The sequence below is a fragment of the Lycium barbarum genome, chromosome 7, assembly GCF_019175385.1.
Source record: "Lycium barbarum isolate Lr01 chromosome 7, ASM1917538v2, whole genome shotgun sequence".
NCBI lineage: Eukaryota > Viridiplantae > Streptophyta > Magnoliopsida > Solanales > Solanaceae > Lycium > Lycium barbarum.
The window spans coordinates 127,006,599-127,032,739 of NC_083343.1; the positions used below are offsets into that span (position 1 = coordinate 127,006,599).

The 26,141-nt window shown below is 36.4% G+C and overlaps 3 protein-coding genes across 4 annotated transcripts; 1 reads left to right on the plus strand and 2 right to left on the minus strand.

The window, feature by feature from the left end:
• Window positions 1-879: 879 nt before the first annotated feature.
• On the minus strand, window positions 880-5,815 carry LOC132604293 (protein TIC 55, chloroplastic). 2 transcript variants are annotated; one of them, XM_060317741.1, is made up of 4 exons: window positions 5,259-5,815; window positions 2,709-2,811; window positions 1,453-2,620; window positions 880-1,203 (listed from the first exon to the last, which is right to left on the minus strand). In XM_060317741.1, the coding sequence occupies exons 1-3, from the start codon at window positions 5,684-5,686 to the stop codon at window positions 1,487-1,489; spliced, it is 1,665 nt and encodes a 554-aa protein (XP_060173724.1). In that variant the 5' UTR covers window positions 5,687-5,815; the 3' UTR covers window positions 880-1,203; window positions 1,453-1,486. The 2 variants fall into 2 exon arrangements, with proteins under 2 accessions (XP_060173724.1, XP_060173723.1); XM_060317740.1 differs by lacking the exon at window positions 880-1,203 and having other exon boundaries at window positions 1,235-2,620; window positions 5,259-5,814.
• Window positions 5,816-7,643: 1,828 nt separating this feature from the next.
• LOC132604294 (apyrase 2-like) lies at window positions 7,644-20,011 on the plus strand. The gene is made up of 9 exons (XM_060317742.1): window positions 7,644-8,189; window positions 10,239-10,367; window positions 10,463-10,519; window positions 10,643-10,735; window positions 18,172-18,377; window positions 18,614-18,705; window positions 19,007-19,224; window positions 19,347-19,536; window positions 19,627-20,011. Exons 1-9 carry the CDS (start codon window positions 7,878-7,880, stop codon window positions 19,740-19,742), a joined length of 1,413 nt encoding a protein of 470 aa, XP_060173725.1. The 5' UTR covers window positions 7,644-7,877; the 3' UTR covers window positions 19,743-20,011.
• Window positions 20,012-23,313: 3,302 nt separating this feature from the next.
• On the minus strand, window positions 23,314-23,688 carry LOC132601917 (ARGOS-like protein). The gene has a single exon (XM_060314967.1). It carries the CDS (start codon window positions 23,686-23,688, stop codon window positions 23,314-23,316), a length of 375 nt encoding a protein of 124 aa, XP_060170950.1.
• Between the last annotated feature and the right edge of the window lie 2,453 nt (window positions 23,689-26,141).

Below are 26,141 nucleotides of genomic sequence, written 5' to 3' on the forward strand. Positions count from 1 at the left end.
CTAATCATATAATATAGCCAATTTAAATTGAAAGACTTTAGTAAGAGCCCAAATTCATTTGGTATATTGGCAGAATAATTAACACAAAGACCTCATATCTAATACGCTTTCAATTTCAAAATTACTGTCAAACATCCTTCTAACTATGGTATGTTTCTCATTCTCTCGCATGTAATGGTAGCAATTTCAACACAAATTTGTTTGACCTGCCCAAACAGCCTATAACAAAACTATATTTAAATCGCCAGTTTTGAAAAATGGGTTAATACAGGTTAAGTCGTTCCCAACACGTAGTAAAATGAGCTAAAACTGGGTTGACTCATACTTGACTACAATTTAAAAACTAGAAAAAACAACAAAAAATTTCATTATTTTGTCAAAAGAAATAAGTTTTGAAGTTGAAATTATCTACAATCTAAAAGATGGTTGGATAGCCATTGGATTATATATTCAAGAAGTTGTTGAGTAAGTCTTTAAATTAAGGAAACATGTTTCATTTTTATAAGGGTTAATTACACTAAACACCTCCAGTAAGATGACTCAGTTACGGATACATCCTTGTATTTAAAAATCAAACACTTTTCACCTCCTATAATATGGCAGTCCTACGCTACATCCCTTGGGAGAAGAAGGGAAATATTAAGGTTTGGTAAAAGTTGAACCTTGTACCTATAAGATGCAAGGTTACCACTCGATTCTTATGATCTATTAGAGGGCAGTCTAATGTGCAACATCATGAGAAATGTATGTAAAGTTTTGTTTTTGAATAATAGGCCAATTCTATCAAATAATGGAGGTTTAAAGGATTGCGGTGCTAATTGGCTTGCATCTTTAGGTACTTCTACATACCTAGTAATAGCAATCCTATGAGATCTCATGGACAATGGAAATAGAAAACTTAGTGAAATCATGGCTAAATCTTATTACAACACCCAAGGACAAGAGAACAATGGCATGCTTTTAGAGATGTAGCAATCAGCCGAAGTATCTTTACAATAGCAATGGCGGTTTTACGTCAACTTGCACGCACCTCGACTTCGATTGAGTACTTATTTTCTCCCGGCAGCACATGTACCAAGTAACTCTGCCCATTAGAGCAATCATCCAAAACTTATTTTTTCTATGACATTGGTGTCCAAACTAGCTTGCCCACACCTCGTCCAGGTAGATAGTTGCAGCAACATCCCACGAACAATCAATTTGCTTAAGAAGCAAATGGATCGATCAAGCACAGTAGGGGGAAAATATGAGCTTTACTTATTAGTATGCAATAATATATATGAAAAACATATAAAACTTAATCCTATTTTACATAAGATATCAATTTGAGCTTATGTATATATATACATATTTTAACAGTGTGAAAAGAAACTTAGTTTCAGAGTCCACAAAATCTCTAGTCCTAAGAAGAATAATCGCAGCAGCAAAAAGGGAAGTGAAAGGAAAACATACTGAATAGACCAATGAATAATTCAGAACTTCAGGTTTACAATCTTCTGTGAGTCCTTATGAAGTTGGTTGTATTCATTGCAATGGCTGTTGAGCAGGCATATGCTCCAGCTAAACATAGCGATGTCGAAAGCAAAAATAGGGCCTTCCACTGTCTTCCAGACACTAGAATTGCAAATGCCATCGACACTAAAGCGATAACAGAGAGGGCCTTTTTCCAAGTCTCAAAAGCTTTAACAACATTGCTGCAATCCCTGCAATGGACTACATGCCTGAAGTATCTATTGGCGGGGTTCGGAGCATACATTCCTCCGATTCCTCCCTTAGCTGGCTGAGCAGCTGAAAAATTGGCAACGAAACCAGCAGGAGCGTGCTCGACGACAGCAGGTTCTTGGGGCAGGAAAATAGTGCTGTGACCGAAATGATAAGGCATTCCGTGCCCAACTTTGTCCATCCACTTCCTGTACTCAGCTACCCATGTATCCGACGACCTTAGATTCAAGTAGAGTTTCTTGGTTGGAACCTTTTCTTTCATTAGGATTTCGTTTTGGGACGAAAGGAACCCCATATCTTGCTCGAAAACCTTGCTTGCATTCTGATGCAAGAACCAGTTCGGGATAAGTTTAAGTATCCCGGTTCTTTTTCTTGTGTTTCCGAACCGGACGATAAGCATGGATTTCCCTTGACCAGATGGTCTACAAAGAAAGAGACCTGAAAAGTAATGCTTCTCTCCATTCTCATCAACAAATTCTCTACTATTGTGAAGAACACAAGGAGCTTCAAACCGTAAGAAGTTTGGTGTATAGTTTGCTTTGCCTTGATCCTTTTCCTTACCCCACCAGCCCGCAAAGCCCCGGTTAGTCCTTTCTGTCACCTCGAAAAAGAGCGGTCCAGCATCTTCCCTTTTTGCTGTAAAATCTGTCCTATCGTGTGATATTGGGACATGAGCAGGATCCATGAGGTTTTCCAGAAGAATAGAATGGTCATATGGGAGCTCGTGAATAGTGGAAATATCTCGAAATCCTTTCCTCTCGAAGTTTTCGAACCAGGGGATTTTGTTAATATTAGGTGGTGTTTTGTGAGACATCCATATCCAGATTACTCCCTGGGAATCCCTAATTTCATATGTCTTGGTACAAGCTGATCGAGGAATTCTAGCATTTTCAGGTAGCTAGTAGGAAAAAAATCGAAGACAAGAATGAAAATTGAGTATATAAGATTAGCAACATGAAACAAAAATGAAGATGCATAAAACCAACCTGTGGTATCTTCACACATTTACCATCTCCGTCAAACTGCCAACCATGATACAAGCATTCCAGTTTGCCATCGTACAGTTGTCCTTCAGAGAGTTTGGCTAATCTGAATTGAGAAGGAATTTATGGTCAGGATTCTAAAGTGAAATTTTGAAATGCATAGAAGTAAAGTCAAAAGAGATGATTTTGCGACAATCTGGAAGTCAGTCTTGTTGAATCCTTAAATAATAGACAGAGAGACAAAAGATATACTAGAGAGTGAAAGGCAGGAATTTGCATACCCCGCATTATTAACGAATTTATGGTACAATAAAGCTTTTAACAAGTTCTAAGGCAACAGTTCATTGGTTGATGTAAATAGGCAGAATAGCTTTAGCTTCAGTGGCACTTAGAAGCTCTCTTAGGGAATGGCATATTCTTCGTTGATGAGAAAATTCAAAGTCTGAATGGCTCAACAAAGAGAGGAGTATCAAAATTATTTCTAGAAAAGCACAAAAAAGTTACAAACAAAAGCCCATGATTCCACCAACTTCACATGTGATGCGACCCTTGACACAGATTTGAGGAATTAAAACATAGAAGACTGACTTATATACTTCTTTACTGTACCAGCCACAAGTTCATACTACATTCCACAATTTGATATGTATCAATCTTCAATACTCCACTGGTCATTAAATGGATTCTTCCCGCTCTTGTAGAAAAGGAGATGAAAAGCATTGGTTCAATTTGACTATGCAACTCATATTAATAATAGGCAACTTTCTTCAAAATATATTACTATGCCGTGATGTACTGACCCTGAATACTATATTTACCTGATCTAAGAAATGTGCATCCTTTTATTTTCTACATCTGATTCAAAGATCTATCAACCTTGCTGCAATTCAAGATATTCAGAGTGTGTACTTTGCACATTCATCTTTCCAGATGATGGATATAGAAAGAGAAGTCACGCCCACCTAACTAGACAACGAACTGCCAAAACCAAATGCAAAAGTTTGACCAATGGAAGGGGAGTGTAGTACTTAGAACAAAGCACAACAGTTCGATAAGAATGTAAATGCCGTGGCTGAAATGGTGAGAACACCTCAACTATATGACACAGATGGATGGGCAGCCAACAACTAAGCCTTAGTCCAAAACAAGTTGGGATTGGCTATATGAATCATCAGGGAGATGGATGGGTAGGCAAGTGAATTAATTAGCATACAGAAGGAGGAGTGTTTGGAAGTAGAGCATCAAATGGAGAGAAAATATGAGAGAAGTGTAAAGATCAAGCTTTATTCATAAAAATAGATAGCATATACTTGTACTAAAATACTACTAGTAAGGATCATATTTCACTATGGGGTTCTGGACGAGTGGAAAATTCACCTAACATTCTTTTTTATTTTTTATTTTTTAATTACATAGGGGGTAGGGGAAGGGGATTACAACTTGGGGATTCGAACCCTCACCAATAAGGTGAGAGTTCAGGTAGCCAACTAACTAAGCTACTAGATCCCTACCACCTAACGTTCATTTAGCAGCTTAACCAAAAGAAAACTAAAGGAGTATTGGGTATTTACCCATAGTTGTCTTGTCTTTATTCCCTACTACATGGCTAAGGTTCTAAGGTTCCTTGCAACAAGTTCAAATATTGAGTATAAAAAACTAGTATTTCTTGAAACATTTTCTTCTTTGTCCACCTTGGTTTGTAGTCTGATTAGAGAAGCGGATCTAGGGCGAGCTCTGCCTGAACTCATTTGTTTTCAGCTCAAACTATTTACTCTCTTTGCTTCAATTTATATGAACCCATTTGACTGGGCACAACATTTAAGAAAAAGTGAAGACCTTTAAAACTTGTGGTTCAAAATAAGTCTTGAATATTTGTGTGGCTGTAAAACATTTCATAAAGTGAATTTGTTTCCAAAGTAGGAAATATATCATTCATTTGGCACGGACTAAAAAAGAAATAGGTTCATATAAATTGAAACAGAGGGAGTATAAATATGCAAAAGAAAATTTTAAAGTGTACGCACAATAAGATCACGCTCATTGTGAACCCACTGACTCTATATACTAAATTCTTGACTCGAATTTGTTAGTTTATCCACCATACCAATTCCATATAGTTATCCTCACTCTAACCTAATTTAGATTAAACAACCAATGGATATCAATTCAAAGAATACTCATAAGGACAGTGAAAATACAATTGAAATTTCAATATATCACACGAGAATTTAAGTTATATGCACCCAGAGACAAAATCAGGAATTTCACTGTGAGGGTGTTCAAAATTAAATATATAGGTATAAAAAGTGATTATTCAACTATATACACGAAACAATTTCCTATATATAACCTATACTTTTCCAATTAAGCCGATGAATGGTGTTCAACTAACCACCCTTTCATTCTATGTTGCTACGCCATTGTATACACAGTCAGGTCACCTAAAGAATATTTACATGTGGGATTTGTAATATTGAAAATAAGACAGGTTATCTGCTACAACACATAAAGGTGATCTGATGGCGTAAACATTTATACAAAGTAAATACTTACCTATGTGGACAGCGATCTTCAAAGCATCTAAGTTCACCACTACCATCCTTATACAAAACAACTTGTTTATCATAAACAGTGAGACCCAAAGGTGCATCATCAGGTACATTCTTGGTCAAATACAAAGGATACCATTCTTCAGTCCAATCATAACCAACAATTTCTCTTTGTCCCCTTAATTCCTCTAAGCTTGAATTTTCCAATATCACACTTTGATCCTCATCAACAACTTCAGCTCCAAGATTCTCTGCTATTGCATAACAACTCCTCTCTTTTTTCTTCAACTGCTTGTTTTGAACATAAACATTGAGTCTTTGAGGTGTTTGTAGAGAAAAAAATGAATTTTTTGTGGTTAATATAGTGTTTGGGAGTGATCTTTTTGAAGTTGAGTGCAGTAATTCAGAGAGAAATGGTTGCTGTAAAGCCATTTTTGTGAATGATTTGGTGTTTGGGAAGAGGAAATATATGTAGAGAAGGAGGAGTGGGATGCATTAGAGACACATGTAGTTTTGGTTGAAATGTAGAAAAAGACTTGTGATGCTTCGTGTCGTGTGGAACCGATGATAGCCACACAAATAGGAGAAAGATTTTTCAGAAAAATAAATGGAAGTAAATTGTGTCTCAGTCTCCTATATTTTCAAAAAAGATGACTTCTTTTCCACAAGGAATTTCTAGTCTTATTTTTTCTTGCTGTCAAAGTTATTTATTTTTAAAAGACATAAGGTGTCTTTGGTACGAAAGAAAATATTTGAGTTAATGGTAAAAAACACATCTGAACTAACATTTTTTTTTATAAATTCACATCTCAACTATCAATTATTCTCTTTTTTCTATCTGAATTATCGACCTCTATGTATTAAAACATACCTCGAAGCTCAGTAGCCCAACCATTCTTTGTTGTCTTTTCCTACCAAAACTATCACCATCTACCCAATTAGATGTGTTTTAATATATAGATGATGATAATTCAAAATCATTATCTATTCAATTAGGTGTATTTTAATGCATAGATGATGATAATTCAAAATAAATTATTAGCTGCGAGCAATTTAGCTATAAAGTTTGTAGTTAATTTCAGTTTTTTCACAGTGTAAAATGAAGAAATTTTTAGTACGTTTCTGTTTAATAGTCCTATCCAAGATGATTCGAATCACTATGAGTACTGAATAAGATACGACTGACTGAAAAAATGAATACTTTTCGCATAACCAAGCAAGCTTGTAATTTTTTTAGTTTTTATGTATAACCGACATAACAAGTTTGTGAAGAATTAACAATTAAGTAGCAATCTCTCTAATGAAGTACATTTTCCGTTAGTCTTTTTACTGCAATTTTCGTTCCTCGTGGAGAAATAATTCTTTTGATATTTGATTATCAAAAAATACTTATCCGTATCAATTATAACGGAATACGGAGTTTAAGACACAAATAAAAGATTTTTGAAATTTTGTGGTCTAAAATAAGCATAGCTATGACTATGAATCATTTCATTAAGAATGAGATAATATTTGAATTTAGATTGTTACTTGCTAAACATGAAAACATTGTTTACCGGGAAATCGGTTCAGTTGAATTTGTGTACGTAATCAAGGACACGTGAATCAAAGTGATAAAAAAACAATGTAATCTATAGTCAAAATCAGTATAAGCGAAATATAAGCAAATTTGAAAATTAAGAATAGCCAGAGCCTTGGAGTAGCTTTGAGCTGGTGACTCCGGGCAAGCTGCTAACTGGATTCTAGTTGGATCTAAACCACAGTAGTAAAAACTTAAGAACAGAGCAATTGTGAAACGTAGGCCATGTAGGTCTTTTCTCTTTCGTGTCCTTTACAATGAAATGACAAGTCCTATTTATAATTGACCCGAGGGGTACACATTCCATGATTTATGCCCCCGTTAATAATACAAATTAATGCCATAGCAATGATGGGCAATAAATAGGACAATAATGCTGATTAATGCCCTGTGAAAGTTGCAAGACCTATTTGTAATAGTTGACTGTTAGCCTTCCAGCCGGTGCTACTTCAACGGACATCCGGACCCTTTAGTGCCTTCGGAGCCACTAAGCCTCTTCCGGAGGCTTTGAATGCTGACTTGTACTTAAGTCATATCCACTGACACGCGTCATCCCGATATTCATCCAGCTGTATTCTACAAATTTAACACAATACAAAGAAAAAATTATTTTTTAAACCGATTAAAAATAAGAAAATGTCACATAAATTGAGACGAGCCAAAATATCTTTTTCAGTTACTAACAAAATAAGGGGAAAAAAAAATCACAAAAATACCTTATGGAGTAATTTTTTATTTTTTTTTGGTACCAAACGCGTTTGCTAGACCGGCCGGTTTAGCAGTTATATCGTCTGTACAATTCAGAGATGTATAATAATCCGTACAGAAATAAGAAATAGCCTCTCTGTCCTTCCCAGTGGAATTTTCCCATTTGCTTATCCTATAGTTTCGGATCGCGCCACATTGTGACCCGACCCGATAGTGTGATCCGAATTCGAGCTGGAGAGCCAAGAGAGTAGTCCGGCGCCGGGAAACGGCAAGATCCGATACAGATCACCGTCGGCTGCCGAACTTCTTGAAGCACAGCTCGACGATCCACTTCAAATGGATAAATCACTTAAGCGTAGACAATACACTGGGGAATCATTCACCGATAAGATCCAGAGACATAAAGGCGTTATCCTTGTGATTTGCGTGCCGTTATTCCTCGTTTCTCTCGTGCTTTATGTAATGCCTACGCGATCGCCGAGTGATTCTATGGAATCGCTGAATAGGAAATTTTCGCCAAATGTTGGATCTATGAAGTATGCGGTTATATTTGATGCTGGAAGTTCGGGGAGTAGAGTTCATGTTTTCTGTTTTGATGAGAATTTGGATCTCGTTCCTATTGGCAATGAACTCGAGCTTTTCGTTCAGGTAATTTAATCATTTTTTGCCGAACATTATGTGTCAGTTGACGAGAAAACGAGAAAATTGTAGCGTGTATATATGCCTTGTTAGTGTAGTCATAGTTTACTAAGCAAGCTAGGTGAAATTTGAGCTATAGCTTGTGATTGAATAGCTTATAGATGATTCATATTGTTGATTTCAATTGAATCATTCACCGATAAGATCCAGAGGCATAAAGGCCTTATCCTTGTGATTTGTGTTCCTTTATTCCTTGTTTCACTTGTGCTTTATGCAATGCCTATGCGATCGCCGAGTGATTCTATGGAATCATTGAATAGGAAATTTTCTCCGAATAATATTGGATCTATGAAGTATGCGGTTATATTTGATGCTGGAAGTTCTGGTAGTAGAGTTCATGTTTTTTTGTTTTGATGAGAATTTGGATCTTCTTCCTATTGGCAATGAACTCGACAGGTAATTTTATGTTTTGCCTTAATTTAATCATTTTTCGCCGAACATTATGTTATGATTTTTTGGAGGTAGAAATTACGAATGAAAAAAACTGTCCCATATAAATTTTATTAATCACGAACCTTTTTATAGGCACATAAACAAAGTAGTAGAGAAACTGAATATGTTACTAAATCAACTACTAGACTCCTCCTATAATGTAACAACTAATTAATTATTTTACTAAATCCACTTCAAATGGAGAAAACACTGAATCGAAAACAACAGTACGGAAATGAATCATTCACCGATAAGATCCAAAGGCATAAAGGCCTTATCCTTGTGATCTGTGTTCCTTTATTCCTTGTTTCTCTGGTGCTTTATGTAGTGCCTACGCGATCGCCGAGTGATTCTATGGAATCGTTGAATAGGAAATTTTCGCCGAATAATTTCGGATCTATGAAGTATGCGGTTATACTTGATGCTGGGAGTTCTGGTAGTAGAGTTCATGTTTTCTGCTTTGATGAGAATTTGGATCTCGTTCCTATTGGCAATGAATTTGAACTTTTCGTGCAGGATATCATCATTTCCCCCCCGAACATTATAGTGTATTCATAAATTGTTGATTCCAGTGAGATCTAGTTTGGAAACAGTGAGCTCTGCCGAACCTACTGGTCTGGCATATAGGACAGTGAGAAGATTGTGGAGTACTGTGTAATGTGTATATGTGCCTTGTTAGTATAGTCGAAGTTTACTAAGCAAGCAAGGAAATTTGGTCTGTAGCTTGTTATTTGACTAGCTTATAGATGATTCATAATGTTGATCCCAATAGAATCTAGTTTGGACGTAGTGAGTTGGTCAAACTTATTGTGTTTGGCTATAAGACCTTACATATAAGTTGAAAAAAGTAAAAGTATATACATTTTGATAACGAATAAAGTAAATATATATAAATATATTTTTATAAAGAGCTGGGTATTTTGTGGGATTACACGGTATGTTGTTGTTGTATATGCATAAAGAGCTGAGTCCATTGTGTCTGACTGTGTGACACTTCTTATATGTATAAGTGGAAATGAAAATGAAAATAAGTAAATGCACCTAGACAAATCCACTGCTTGGGTTGCGGTCACTATGAGAGATTCTACATCAGTTTAACTTAGAGTTTACTGTGGAAAAGAGCTAACTTTGTGCTAAACAAGCAGTCGTAATGACTAGCTTACCTAGTTTGGTAAATCAACATGACTGGTGGAATGTGGCTACTCAATTTGTCCTGATAAACTACTCGAGGTTCTGCCTGGTTTAGTAAAAGGGAGGGGATATTTTTTCTTCTTCTGAGGTTTCATTCTTCATGAATGAAAAAGTGCAAGGCTGATTAGACAGGTCTTAAAAATGTCATAGGCCGATTGACTGTGGAATTCTGAATCCCCATTCTCTAAATCTTGTATCTCTTGATCATGTTTTGATTGAAATGTAGTTGATTGATTGATTGAAATGTATCTCCAGTGAAGTCGACAGCCAATCTGTTCCCCTCTTTCTAGTTTGTTGCATATGAATTCCTAGATTTTGTGTAAATGCTTTCTATTCGCAGCAGATGTTCATCTATAATTGGCTTTGATGCTGCAGAAAAAACCAGGTTTGAGTGCACATGCTAGTGATCCTGCGGCTGCTGCGGAGTCTCTTTTATCACTTCTGAAGGACGCAGAGAATGTCATCCCGCGCAATTTGCGTAGTAATACACCAGTGAGAGTTGGGGTTAGTGAACATTGCTATTCAACTAATTTCGTATAGTTGAAGTTCAAGCTTTTTAGCCTGCCCATATGCTCAATACTGATAGGTGGTCTATATAGGCAACTGCAGGTTTGAGGCAGTTGGAAGGTGATGCATCTGACAGGATTCTTCAAGCGGTAAGATTGATTGATTATATCCTAGACTTTCATCTGTTTGGGCATGTCTTATGTTAGAATTTTAAGTGGCTTTTTCTACTTAATCTTGTCAGTACTTAGAACTTATGTAAATGTGTTTTGAAGGTGAGGGATTTTCTGAAGAGCAAAAGCAGCTTCAAAGCGAAAGCGGATGCGGTAGTGGTTCTTGATGGAAATCAGGAGGGTGCTTACCAGTGGGTATGTGAATGAACTTCAAGCTGCTATGAGCTTCTCTATAGACTAGATGATGAAAGCCCGTGCTAGCACGGGCCCAACACAAAAAATAGTACCACACTTTTTTTTTTGTCTGTCTAAAAAAGAATGATATATTTTTATGTTTAGAAATCATTTAACTTGAAACGTCCCTTTTTACCTTTAATGAAATGATTTAAATCCACACAAATATCTATGACTTGTTTTAGACCACAAGTTTCAAAGATCTTTCCTTTCTTTTTTAAACTTCGTGTCTAGTCAAACTATATCACATAAATTAGGACAGAAAGAGTATCTTTTAGTAATATAATTATGGAATTTTTATTATAGAAAGTATTATAATTCAATTAATTGAAAATATCAATAAATTATTTTACTTAGTCCGCTTTTCCCATATATGACTTTTCTGGTTTGGTTCTCCAATTGAAAGATTTGAAATACACCTTCTCCTACCAAGTTTCATGCCATCATCTCTTTCTACTCAACAACACTGAAAAGCGCTTTCATTTATCAGCATCTATTGTAGTCTTAAATTTTTAAGTATAGACCAACTTCATCATTTTAAGAAAATATGTGTATACGTTTCTTGACCGTTTATATTTCATCTTCTTGATGTTATTCCTCATTATTTGTGTGAGACGTATGTTGGGTATAAGTTTAAAATCTTTTGGTTTTATGACTTCGTTAGCGGTTTTTGTGTTCAATTTAAATCGTTATTTTTTTTTTTCTGAATTTCTCTTCTTTAAATTTTCTCTAAGTGTACCTTTACCATCTTTTGAACTTATTATCATTATCTAAATGTCCTTTTTTTTGAAATTGTCTCCTAATTCTTCACGTGGACCCCACCTTAAATTTTTTATTTCTACCATTGTAGAAGAGTGGGCCCCACCGTATTTTTTTTTTAATTTACTATTATAGATCAATGTAAATCGTTATTTATTTTTTCTTGAATTTCTCTTCTTTAATTTTCTCTACGCGGACCTTTATCATTTTCTGAACTTATTATCATTCGAGGGTTAGGAGGAGTAAGTGGGTTAAAGGAGCATCTAGACTGAGAGTAGGTTCTTGGAACATTGGGACGTTAACGGGAAAGTCCATAGAGCTAGTTAAGATCCTTAAGAGGAGGAAGATTAATATAGCTTGTGTCCAAGAGACCAAATGGGTAGGACCTAAAGCTAAGGAGGTAGATGGGTATAAGCTTTGGTTCTCTGGTAGATCGAAGTATAGGAATGGGGTAGGCATTTTAGTAGATAGTGATTTAAGGGATCAGGTGGTGGAGGTTAGGAGAGTCAACGATAGGATGATGTCGATTAAGGTGATCGTTGAAGGGACCACTTTGAACATTATTAGTGCTTATGCGCCGCAAGCGGGCTTACGCGAGGAGGAGAAGAGGCGCTTTTGGGAGGATTTGGACGAGTTAGTGGGAGGCATACCGCCTACTGAGAAACTTTTCGTGGGAGGGGATTTCAATGGGCACATCGGGTCTATTTCGGGAGGTTATGATGACGTGCATGGAGGCTTTGGCTTCGGGGACAGAAATGGAGGAGGAGTTTCACTTTTGGATTTCGCAAGAGCTTTTGGGTTGGTGATAGCCAATTCGAGTTTTCCAAAGAAGGAAGAGCACTTGGTAACCTTTCGTAGTTCGGCGGCTAAGACCCAGATAGATTTTTTACTTCTTAGGAAGGATGATAAAGGTTTGTGCAAAGACTGTAAGGTCATTCCGAGGGACAACCTTACAACCCGACATAAGCTCTTGGTGATGGATTTAGGGATCAAGATGACGAGGAAGAAGAGGGTCGGGGATGATCGACCTAGGATTAGATGGGGGAGTTTGACCACGGCTAGTGCCCTGGAGATGGAAGAGAAATTGAAGGATATGGGGGCCTGGGATAGTAGTGGGGATGCGACCAGTATGTGGGATAGGACGGCTAGTTGTATTAGGGTTGTAGCAAGGGAAGTGTTGGGAGTCTCGACAGGTAGTCGTGGTCGGCATCGAGGGGACTGGTGGTGGAATGGAGAAGTGCAAGGGAAGATGGAAGCAAAGAAGATGGCGTATGCGAAGCTGATAGAAAGCAAGGATGAGGTGGAGACGTGGACGAATAGGGAACTTTATAAGATAGCGAGGAAGGAGGCGAAGTCGGCGGTTTCGACGGCAAAAACGACAGCTTTTGAACGCCTCTATGCTGAACTAGAAGAGAAAGGTGGGGATAGGAAATTGTTCAGGCTAGCCAAGGTGCGGGAGAGAAGGGCGCGCGATGTGGATCAAGTGAAGTGCATTAAAGATGAGCATGGAAAAGTATTGATAGAGGAGACTCTCATTAAACAGAGATGGCAGTCATATTTTCACAAACTCTTGAATGAAGAAGGGGGAGAGAGACATCGTGTTGGGAGATTTGGAGCATACAGGGAGGCGTCACGATTTTGGGTATTGCAGGAGTATTAAGGTCGAGGAGGTTAAGGGTGCTGTCCGTAGGATGCACAGGGGAAGAGCGACCGGACCTGACGAGATCCCTGGGGAATTTTGGAAGAGCGCGAGCTCGGCAGGTTTGGAGTGGCTGACTAGGTTGTTTAATGTCATCTTTAAGACGGCAACGATGCCCGAAGAATGGAGGTCGAGCGTAATGATCCCTCTATACAAAAACAAGGGGGATATCCAGAGTTGCGAAAACTATAGAGGTATCAAGCTACTAAGCCATACTATGAAAGTGTGGGAAAGAGTGGTGGAGATGAGGGTGAGGAGAGGCGTGTCTATTTCAGAGAACCAGTTCGGATTTATGCCGGGACGCTCAACTACAGAAGCCATTCATCTTGTGAGGAGATTGGTGGAACAGTATAGGGAGAGGAAGAGAGACTTGCATATGGTATTCATCAACCTAGAAAAGGCTTACGATAAAGTTCCAAGAGAAATCCTATGGAGATGTTTGGAGGCTAAAGGTGTACCTGTAGCATACATTAGGGTGATCAAGGACATGTATGAGGAAGCCAAAACTAGAGTAAGGACTGTAGGAGGGGACTCAGAGCACTTTCCAGTTGTGATGGGGTTGCATCAAGGATCAGCTCTTAGTCCATTTTTATTTGCCTTGGTGATGGATAGATTGACGCGACAAATTCAAGGTGAGGTGCCATGGTGTATGCTTTTCGCGGACGACATAGTCCTGATCGATGAGACTCGTAGCGGAGTTAACGCTAAGCTGGAGGATTGGAGACATACCTTGGAGTCTAAAGGATTTAAGCTGAGTAGGACCAAGACAGAGTACTTAGAGTGTAAGTTCAGTGAGACACCTCAGGAGGTTGGCGTGGAAGTTAGGCTTGGTGCTCAAGCCATCCAAAATAAAAGTAGTTTCAAGTACCTTGGGTCTATCATGCAAGGCAGCGGGGAGATTGACGATGATGTCACACATCGTATTGGGGTAGGGTGGATGAAATGGAGGCTAGCTTCCGGAGTGCTATGTGACAAGAAGGTGCCACCACAACTTAAGGGCAAGTTCTACAGAGTGGTGGTTAGACCGGCTATGTTGTATGGGGCGGAGTGTTGGCCAGTTAAGATCTCTCACGTCCAAAAGATGAAAGTTGCCGAGATGAGAATGTTGAGATGGATGTGTGGGCACACTAGGAGCGACAGGATTAGAAATGAGGCTATTCGGGATAAGGTGGGAGTGGCCTCGGTGGAAGACAAGATGCGGGAAATGCGACTGAGATGGTTTGGGCATGTGAAGAGGAGAGACATAAATGCCCCAGTGCGGAGGTGTGAGAGGTTAGCCATGGATGGTTTCAGAAGAGGTAGGGGTAGGCCAAAGAAATATTGGGGAGAGGTGATTAGACAGGACATGACGCAGTTACAGCTTACCGAGGACATGACCTTAGATAGGAGGGTGTGGAGGACCCACATTAGGGTAGAAGGCTAGTAGATAAGTCTCGTTATCTTTCCTTATTAGTAGGCGCATTAGCGCATTATAATTTCTTGTGCTCTGATTTATGTTATTATTTGCTACTTTCTGTACTTTGATTACTCTATTTTATCTGTGCCGCTTTCGTTATTTGCATTTCCATATCGCTTTGAATTCCCTGATTATCCTGTTTTACTGTTAAGCTTGCATTATTTCATTGCAATATCGTTTTGAATCTTTTAACCTTATCTGACTCCCTTTTTATGCTTCTATTGAGCCGAGGGTCTCTCGGAAACAGCCATCCTACCTTGGTAGGAGTAAGGTCTGCGTACATTCTACCCTCTCCAGACCCCAAGATATGAGATTCCACTGGGTTGTTGTTGTTGTTGTTGTATTATCATTATTTAAATGTCCTATTTTTTTTTGTTGCAATTGTCTCCTACTTCTTCACGCGGACCCCACCTTAATTTTTTATATATTTGTACTATTATAGAAGAGTGGGACCCACCTTAATTTTTTTTAATTTTTTTTCTACTATATGGGTTGGATCGTCGTCCACCCACTCTTCTAGAATAGTAAATTAATCTACCATATTAGAAGAGTGGGTTGGATCGTCGTCCACCCACTCTTATAGAATAGTAAATTAAAAACAAAAAAAATAAAATAAGGTGGGGCCCACTCTTCTATAATAGTAGAAATAAATTTCTACTATATTAGAAGAGTGGGTTGGATCATCGTCCACCCACTCTTCTAGAATAGTAAACAAAAAAAAAAAATTAAGGTGGGGCTCACTCTTCTATAATAGTAGAAATTAAAAAAAATTAAGGTGGGGCCCAGTCTCCTATAATAGTAGAAATATATATATAAAAAAATTAAGGTGGATCGTTGTACACCCACTCTTCTAGAATAGTAAATTAATATATTATATTAAAAGAGTGGGTTGGACTTCAACAAAAAAAAAAAAGTGGGTTAGATCGTCGTCCACCCACTCTTCTAGAATAGTAAATTAAAAAAAAAAATAAGGTGGGGCCCACTCTTCTATAATAGTAGAAATAAATTTCTACTATATTAGAAGAGTGGGTTGGATCATCGTCCACCCTGTGATCCAACCCACTTTTCTAATATAGTAGATTAATTTACTATTCTAGAAGAGTGGGTGGACGATGATCCAATCCACTCTTCTAATATTTCTACTATTATAGAAGAGTGGGCCCCACCTTAATTTTTTTTTTTTAATTTTTTTTTCTACTATATGGGTTGGATCGTCGTCCACCCACTCTTCTAGAATAGTAATTAATCTACCATATTAGAAGAGTGGGTTGGATCGTCGTCCACCCACTCTTCTAGAATAGTAATTAATCTACCATATTAGAAGAGTGGAGTAAATTAAAAAAAAAAAATTAAGGTAGGGCCCACTCTTCTATAATAGTAGAAATAAATTTCTACTATATTAGAAGAGTGGGTTGGATCGTTTCTAATATAGTAGAAATTTATTTCTACTATTATAGAAGAGTGGGCCCCACCTTTTTTTTTTTTTTTTTTAAATTTACTATTCTAGAAGAGTGGGTGGACGACGATCCAACCCATTCTTCTAATATAGTAGATTAATTTACTATTCTAGAAGAATGGGTGGACGACGATCCACCTTAATTTTTTATTTTATTTTTAAAATTTACTATTCTAGAAGAGTGGGTGGACGACGATCCAACCCACTCTTCTAATATAGTAGATTAATGTACTATTCTAGAAGAGTGGGTCGACGACAATCCAACCCACTCTTCTAATATATTTCTACTATTATAGAAGAGTGGACCCCGCCCTTTTTTTTTTTTTTTTTTTTTTTTTAATTTACTGATCTAGAAGAGTGGGTGGACGACGATCCAACCCACTCTTCTAATATAGTAGATTAATTTACTATTCTAGAAGAGTGGGTGGACGACGATCCAACCCACTCTTCTAATATAGTAGAAATTAAACTATTATTCAACACAAGAGTTGCTTCCTTAATATAAATTTTAGCTCTTTATAGATTAGGAGATAAGCAAAAACTGAGGGAGAATGTCTGTGCTCTCTGGACTTGAATTCATTTTCTGCTAGTTAGTGAGTATAGTTACCTCTGATGTGATGTTGATTAGTTAAGTCAAGGTTATTGGATCTTTTTGCTAAGATTTAGCATTATGAGCATGATAAAGAGTGAATTTGAGCTCAAGTTCACGAAAAAGGATGACAACAGTAGATTTTCTTTTCTCTCCTTTTTAAGCATAAGGGAGCGGATAAACCACTCAATACCAAACATAATCCAAACAGTGCTCCACACAGTCGGTGCGGACCTGACAATGAACTATCAAGTGGATCACATTTCCTTGCCCTCCAGCGGTCTAGCCCATGAAAAACTTAGCTAATTAAGCTACCTTCTTCCTCAAGTTCTGGTATTAAAAGCCTTTTGGCTTGCTTTGATACTGTAAGATAGGATTACATGTGGAGTAATTCGTCCAATCTTAAAGGTGGGATTTTATCCTATTTGAGTGAGAAAATAAGGAGAGTTTTACATAAAACTGATAATTGGATATATTCCCATCCTAAAGGGAAGGTAGAGTGATTTTTAAGTTTATTCTATTTCTACCCTATGCTGGTTGAATTAAAAGATAGAATAAGCAAATACAATGAATTCCCTATTCAATCCTATGCAATTGAACATTGCCGTAGGTCATTTTGGTGATACCAGTAATCCTGCACGAGAACCCGGAGAATGAGGACGTTAAAGATGGACAAGGTAGACCTAAAATCAAATGAAAGGGAATTATCTCGATCTACCTACAATCTCTTGGATCCATGCAAACGTAGCAAAAAATAGGGCGCAATGGAAGGAAAAACTCTATATAGGCGATACCAATTGGTTGAGAATATGTTTTAGTCATGTTAGTACGCTTACTTTAATTCCAATGTTTTCTAGGAGTATTTACTCCTATCAGAGATTTATATGTTAGTGGAAGATATAAAGAACTTCTATATTTACTTTTATTTGTATAACTTTAGTCTAAGATGAGTTTGAAAAAGCGACACGATCAGAGAGGATTCATATAGCTAACCTTACTTGCTTGGATTAAAACGTAGTTGTGTTGCAATAATCCTGCATGACAAAAAGCAAATCAATGAATCTCCCGTTCACTTTTATCTTTTGAAACACTAGAGAGGCGTTGCACATTTGGAGTGTTTTGTTTAGAAATATTTACAAAAAATACTTTCTGAACAACTGAAAAAAAAGATTTGAGATCTGAAAATGAAGTTGTCTTTGGATGCAATTTGGAGAATATATTAGAAAAGGTTGTGGAGGCTGCTTTTTAAACTAAAAATGTTCTACTATTTAGGATTATTTGCACATTTGAATAAAAATGTTTTACTTTTATTACTCTTTCTTGATCTTCAACCCAACCATATGGATTATACAATTTGTGTCACCTCGTATTTCGGTCTGACATATGGGTCAACCAATTGTATAGCTAGCTGATCTCTTATTTTCCGCTATCAATGCAGGTAACCATCAATTATTTATTAGGCAAATTGGGAAAGAAATACTCTGATACAGTTGGAGTGGTTGATCTTGGAGGTGGATCTGTGCAAATGGCGTATGCCATCTCAGAGTCAGATGCCCAAAAAGCTCCAAAGGTATCAGATGGAGAGGATACATATGTTCAGGAAATGTATTTAAAGGGGACAAAATACTACCTTTACGTTCACAGGTCCTTCTCATCCTCTATACAGAATTATGTGATGATATTAGAGCATTTCACCATACCCATTTTGTGCTCTCCAAATTATTCCTTGAATCTTTGATCCAACTTTTTGATCATGATAAATCTCTGATCCATCTATTTGGCAAGAACATACATCTCTTGTTGTTCAGAGTTGGCTTATCTTGTGTTTTGTTATCTTTATCCTCTACTAGCTTAATGTGATCTATGTATATTGCTTACAGCTATTTGCACTACGGCTTACTAGCAGCTCGAGCTGAGATCTTGAAGGTGACCGATGAATCTGGAAATCCTTGCATCTTGGGAGGCCATCATGGTATTTACTCTTTCTCTCCTGGTGCAATGATCATTCTATACTTGCTTCTCTTGATGGCAGTGCTTTCTGGGAGCATCATTTCTCTCTGTAAACAGTGAAAAAAGAGGTGAACAAGAGTAAAAACTCCCTCCTTCCTGACCTGAATCTTCATATCTTATCTTATTCACAGATAAGGTGCAGAAAGTAGGAGCATTGGATCCTTAATTTACATTGAGCCTGTTATGCTGTAACTTGAAAAGTATGTTCTTATTTTCCTGTATTACCAAGTATATCACTGAAGATGAACAATATTTTTTTGTAGGGTCATACAAGTATGGAGGAGCAGAACACCCAGCATCGGCCATGGCTCAAGGTTCAAACATGAGTGGTTGTAGGGAGGTAACTCTAAAGGCTCTGAAAGTGAACGAAGCAGCATGTACCCACATGAAATGCACCTTTGGTGGCGTGTGGAATGGTGGAGGAGGAGATGGCCAGAAGAATATGTTTGTTGCTTCATTTTTCTTTGACAGAGCTGCTGAGGTATGAATCACTCGATTTATGATGCTTATAGAAATCTAATGAAAAGTTTTTTAATGTTCTGAATTGGAGAAGTTCTCTTCTTTTTATGTCTCTGACCCAAATGTAATATGTTGTGGACATAGGCTGGTATTATTAATCCAAGTTTAGCCGTTGCAAAAGTTCGCCCAGCTGATTACGAAAGTGCAGCTAAGCGTGCTTGTGAAACTAACCTTGAGGCTGGCAAATCTGATTTTCCTCATGTAGACCCTGATAACTTGCCATACTTGTGCATGGATCTCGTCTATCAGTACACTCTACTTGTAGATGGCTTTGGTGAGTAAACTCGGTTCATATTTTAGTTGAAGTACACAACTATCATTTCAGTACGTTTTGAGTGATTCGCTTCCATTTTTTACTGAGCAGGGCTCGATCCTCAGCAAGAAATGACGTTGGTGAAAAAAGTTGAATACAAGAATTCCCTTGTGGAAGCAGCATGGCCATTAGGCAGTGCCATTGAAGTTGTATCATCATTGAGTTAACTGGGAAATGCAAGATCCATTCATGCAATTTTGGCTTTTAAATATACTATGATTTTCAACTATATATATTTTTGACCTGCAGCTGTGGATAAGCCTATTGGGCTAACGTTCTGGAACAGAAGGATTGCCACTTGGGTGCCAAAGTCCAAGCAGGTTGAGATTCTTTGTCTTTCCCATACATTAGAGGGAATTAACAATATTGATAATCTGTTTGTAACCATGTATTATGAGAATATGCACTATATAAATGAGATCAATTTTTTTATTCCCACGCAAATTACAAAACATTAGAACTCTCAAATCACACGGCAAAATCTAACAGCATGTGAAATATGAAGGGAAAATAACACTATGTCTATTTGGATAAAATCTAACAGCATGTGAAATATGAAGGGAAAATAACACTATGTCTATTTGGATAAAATCTACCCGAAATGGCCCTTTCTTACTTTATCATACACTCTTATGCAAGGTTGATACATTGTCTACGGTAAGTGTATAATATTGAATATTGTGTGTATAAACACCGTTGCAAAAAAAAAATAAAAAAATGGATATGCGGATGCAATAATTTATGCTGGATTGTATATACATTGTGTACGGTAAATGTATAATGTTGAATTTTGAAGAAGATTGATTAACTGTTAAGCTTTAGGAGGTTGTACCACAGGCTTGCTAGGTGGCTTGTAGCCGTTGGGAGTTAGTTAAATATAAGTTTGCCTGTCTTACACTTTGATCCTACCGAGTTTTGGATACAAGTTCTAATTAGTGCACATTAGCTCTGCCTTCTATTTGTTATTTCAATTGAGTCCCTGTCTTTAGCTTTTTGATTTTGTTACGTACTACCATGCATCACGCATCATTGAAGGCTTGAATGGACTTTATAGCCTTAGCATTACTTCTTATAATTTCACTTTAAAAAAAAAAACAAAAAATCTCCGAAATTAATTTCGTTGTTCGTCCGTTTAGTGAATGATCTGTAGAGGAGGATCCAAAAATTTGAACTTCATGGGTTAGAATTAAGTATTTTACCCCATCTCGTCTAATTTACTGAGTTCAAAATCTATTATTTGTGATTATTTAGTGGATCTTAAATACATATACAAGGTCTAAGCCAAAGTTAATTAACTGAATGAACCCGTAGCTCTTTCACAAGATTTGCCGTGATTGATAAATAGACAAGTGCACATGGTGAGGAGAATTTGACTGAAAAATCATAAACAAACCCTCGAATCAAAGAATATTTGACCATATTGAATATGGCCTTAATGATTTGGTTCTTGATGCTCTACTTTAATGCAAAGGAAGAAACGTAGAATATCGGAGGATAGCACCCTAATCCTAAGAAGTTGATAATTTTCTAATGGTCTTCCTTTTAACATTGCCACAAACATCACAGTATGAGGAACTACGAAATAGAATGTACACACTAGTCTATTAAATTGTTGGCAAGGTATATGAAGATGGAAAAGTGAAGTGGATTAAGAATCATGAGGGTTTGAGTTCAAATTTCAATGACGGTAAAATAACAGTAGTTGATTTCTTCTCATCTGTTCAAACCTGGTACATGTCATAGCAGAGGTAGGATATCCCCACAGAATTAGTTAAGCTTTTAATGGTGAAGGTAGCAGGTGTCACGTCCCAAAATACCCACTAGACGTGATTGACACCCAGCAAACACCACCCGCCAGGCAAACCATATATCATACCCTTAATCATTTACAAAAGCACTAAAAGAAAATAAGTGCAAGTCCAACAACGTTATTAATGATAAAAATGCGAAATAGTCACCAACCAAATCCATAATCGATTTATGAAAACCAACCAACGCTAAGATAAAAAGAATCTCTCGCCCACATCCCACGCTAAGACCATGGAGCAACTAGCATAGTTACATGAGCATGAATGTCGGGCATGTAAATCCAAGATAAAAGAAATAACTAGAAGTAAACTAGATAAAGCTGAAATACCTGCCTCCACGAACAATGTGGTGGCTCACCTCAGCAACAGAATCCACTCACGAAATCTTCAACTACCAGCCTCGTTTTCAATGATAGTATCTGCATGGACATGCAGGTAAGGAGTGAGTTATACATAAATATAACCCAGTAAGATCCTCGACCCGCCACTTTAAATACCCCTAGAACAAGTGTTAGAAAATACAAACACACAACAAGCACAAAATATTACGCACATGAATATATCATTATATAATAGCAACCAAGACCCAAATCACTGTTTATAAAGTATATTATATATCTCAACACAGTTTACACTAAGGACCTGTCATAAACAGCAGTTAAAGAATTAATCAACACCATGAATCCACGGCAACATACACAATATGCCAAATATGTCGGGAAGCATACACAATGCTAAGGGAAGCATACACAATGCCCCAATATCATCAAAAAGTATACACAATGCTAAGGGAAGGATACACAATGCCCTAATATAATCAAGAAGCATACACAATGTTAAGAGTAACATACACAATGTCCCAATATCATGGCTCACAACTATATCACATTACAAAACAATTTATAAAGAGAGTTTTAGATTATTTGAAAATAAAATATATACAGCTGGCTTTAAGGACCACCGTTTCTGCCAAGCACACGCTCGCCCCAACACATGGACCAGGCAGGCAAAACATATTTTTAAAACGGGTTTTGAAAAGCAAGTATCCAAAGCTTAAAGTCTGACTTACCTCAAATTCACAATTCAAGCACACTTCCCAATAATTCAAAACTGCGTTCTCGAGTCTCCGGATTGCCTCAAACTACACAAAAACGGATTTAGAATGGTCAAAACCCTTAGGGTAAACCACTTCTATATTTTTAAAGGCTTAAACGGTTAAAGTCAAAATTTATAGGACGAAAACGCCCTCTGGTCAATGTATTCAAAACCCGACAAGACTTATGTTTTCGGAAAGGCTTTAATGAGAGGATTCCAAAGATATATAGAAGTCTAAAATCTGACGCTATTTACCCTTTCAAATCAATGATTTGATTGAAGAACCCTAGAACTAAACTTTCTCAATTCCTCAAAATATTCTCATATTTCAATCATAAAGATTCACTCATAATTATGTAATAAATTTAAATAAAAGATTAGAGTCATTATCTTAATAATTTGGGATGAAAGATCTTATTTTTATACCCTCTTTTTTTTTCTCCATTTTTTTTCTTTTCTTCTATTGTTTTTCCCTTCTCTGTTGCTCATCCTTTTTTTTTTTTTTATTGTGTGTTGTTTCTTTCGGTTAGTTATCACGTCTGATGGCTTAGACCATCAGACTTTTAAAACCCTTTTATTTTCCTTTAGGGCTTGGCCCACTAAATTTTCTCTTTTTATTTTTTTTTGCTAATTTTTTTTTTTAATTCCTTTTAGCTAAAATTATCACATAAACTCTTATTTAAAAATTAAATTATTAATCGAAGTGCGCTCAAATTGACTCACACACCACATTTATTAAAAATAAAGATGAATGAGAGATGAAAAAATGTGTTTACATTATGTTAAAACAAGAGCTCTATTTGATGATTCCTTCTAAGCAAAATTACAAGTATGACTAAGTTACATTTCTAACATTTGAAGGCATAAAAGCTAAGATCAATAGAACAACAAGAATAAAAATTGGGACTAGCAATAGCATCAAAGGTGGTGGTGCCAATGGTGGAAGGACCAATGGCAGAAGTAACAAAGATGCTGTGAGACAAAGTAGCAAAATCACTGACTCTAAACTGAAATAACTCATTGATATCATCTTTTTGCTATGCCCTTGTGTGAATGATCTGCTATATTCCATCTTTTTCCCTTGCATTTGGACAGCACCAGAGTTCTTCACTGTCTTCAAATCCATCATGTTGTTGAAATATTGATTTTGTTCCAAATTAATAAAGCCTTTAGATGATCTCAACTTTGCCTCAGATGATTCCAGGTGCATGCTTATTTCAATTATAGTTGCATCCCTTAACCAGAGGTCTCGAGTTCCAGCTCAGATTCTTACCAACAGTTACCTGTTGCAACACAAATCTAAATTAGTCGGTACAGTGAACAATTCTGTATTAGATTCTTGTACTTCTTTGACTTGAACCAATATCTTCAAATTTGATGTTGAATCTTTGTGATTTCCTAAAAATCTTGTCTTTCTTTGAAAGAGAGCAAAGAAAATGTAAACCTCCAGTATATTGAAGAAATGAATCTGCTGTAGCAACAACTAGTTTCTCTTCAACCAGCTACTATATATAAAATTGTATAGCTGAATTTGCAAGAAATGCAAAACTCAACTTGAAAACCAGTAAGGGTGTAGAAAACGACCAAGATTCTCCACTATTCCCTTGTATTTCCTTAAAATCAACTCCAAAAATCTAATCTTTAGCAAGATTCTTGAAAATTCAATCACAGATCAGCAGATATATAGAATTATATGGAGCAACTAATAAGTGTTGTTTGCTGTATTCACTAAAGGGTATGATTTAAAGGAAAGAGAAGGAAAGTTGAAGATTTGGAATGAGGAAGGTGAAAGAATAGATGCAGCAGGTGTTTGGTCTTTTCTTGATTTAAAATGTTGATTTTTTTTTTGACAGTGATGTTTCTTGGTTTTGGGGGGTTCTTGGATCTGGCGTTTGGTTGAAATTTGATGGATCAATAGTGGTTACACTGTATCTTTGAGAAGAATATATTACTGGTTTGGTTTCTGCTATTATTATATAGTAATATAGTATGCCTCATTATAGTATTAGAGAGAGATAGGATAAAGTAGAGAGGGGTGGGGTAGGGGGCTGGAGTGGGGTGGGGGTGGAATTTGGGTGGATTCAGTGAATTAAGAAATCAAGTGGGGCAAGATGATTTGCATGTTGATTGTATCTGGTAAAATAAGGGATGTCTCACCTTGTCCAAGGTTCTTCACCCCTAGACAACTTGTTTCTTACGCCCTTCCAGCGTCTTGTCCCCTTGTCTTTTCCAAAGAAAAAGAAAAAAATACTCCATTCGTATAAGAATATTGAATAAGATATTTAAGAAAGAGGAAAGATTTTGAAACTTATAGTTTAAAAAAAGTCTTAAAAATTTATGTGACTATAAATCATTCATAAAGTGAATTTATTTCTAAATTAATAAAAAAATTATTTATTTTGACACAAATTAAAAAAAATAGATTCAAATAAATTAAAATAGAGGGAGTAATTGTGACTAAAGCCTCCGACATAATTTCAAATCATTTCAACCTTTTTCCTTCTTTCAATTTCTTTTTTGGTTTCCATTCTAATATGAATTTGGGCCAAAAAGACTCATTTTGTAAAATCATTTTTTTATTAAAGACAATTCGATTTCTTAAAACTTAAACTTAAAATCTCTAGTTAACGGCTCCCATCACAATTTTTGGTAATTTGTTTTCTTTTTTCGGTTTAACCATACGGTATTCAACATTCATTGTCGGCTAATATAGTTCGCGTCCGGTAGACCCAATCAAGGATAAACGCCAAGATCTTCCTTCCTAAAATTTGAATCTGAGATCTTTTAAGGGCAGAAGAATCTCAATATTCCACCCACACTTCTTGGTGGTATTTACCTCCAACAATTGCAATTTAAACTTTTTACTAACCATATGATATAAAACACACACTAATTCTAATAATCTAAATCTTGGACCTTTTTATAATTTCAAATCATTTCAACCTTCATTTAACAACCTAAATACCCATTGGCCAATGAAGAATTCAAAATCGGGGATAAAGGTTGCGAGTTCAAGGGACAATGAATTGTGTGCTAGTGTATCTAGATGACAATACTCTTTTGTTTCCTACTTCAAAATTATTTACTAATAATTCAAACAATTGAAGTTATTTTTTTAAATTCATTTATATTTCAAAATTCAAAAAACTTACTACTATAATTTAAAGCCCTAATAAAGAAATTCCTAATTTATTCTCAAATTTGTTTGATGGAATACATATGAATATTTCCTAAAATGAAATTAAGAAAAGTCAAGAATTGCACTTGAAAAAGATAGTAATAAATAAATCTATTTGATTAAGCAATCAAATCCTTTGACTTGGAAACAATGAATTCATCTAGTAATGGGGCTAGAACCAAGATTACAAACAATATAATCTTTCTTATGTTACATGTTTGCTATGCTTCACTTGATTGTCAATCTATTAATTTGTTCCAAAAATTCCTATTGATGTTATAGTTGCCGACCAAACCTGAAAGTAAAAATACTATTTTAAGTAATATATAAGTGAAAGATAAATGAAAACTAAGCAAAATTAAATTACTCTTGGCCCATCGAGGCGTTGACTTGATACATGTCTCGACAGCAACATTAGATTAACTCAAATTAATGGACATAGTTCGAAATTACAAAAAAAAAAAAAAAGGATTCCTATTCATGAA

Bases quoted from the DNA above. Each gene is read 5' to 3' on its own strand.
- LOC132604293 (XM_060317741.1), bottom strand. From the start codon at position 5,686: ATGGCTTTACAGCAACCATTTCTCTCTGAATTACTGCACTCAACTTCA. The intron at 2,812-5,258 runs GTAAGTATTTAC...TTCTCAATTCAG, and splicing joins GAAGATCGCTGTCCACATAG to ATTAGCCAAACTCTCTGAAG. The intron at 2,621-2,708 runs GTTGGTTTTATG...TTTTCCTACTAG, and splicing joins AATGTGTGAAGATACCACAG to CTACCTGAAAATGCTAGAAT.
- LOC132604294 (XM_060317742.1), top strand. From the start codon at position 7,878: ATGGATAAATCACTTAAGCGTAGACAATACACTGGGGAATCATTCACC. The intron at 8,190-10,238 runs GTAATTTAATCA...TTGATGCTGCAG, and splicing joins AACTCGAGCTTTTCGTTCAG to AAAAAACCAGGTTTGAGTGC. The intron at 18,378-18,613 runs GTCCTTCTCATC...TATTGCTTACAG, and splicing joins TACTACCTTTACGTTCACAG to CTATTTGCACTACGGCTTAC.
- LOC132601917 (XM_060314967.1), bottom strand. From the start codon at position 23,688: ATGCACCTGGAATCATCTGAGGCAAAGTTGAGATCATCTAAAGGCTTT.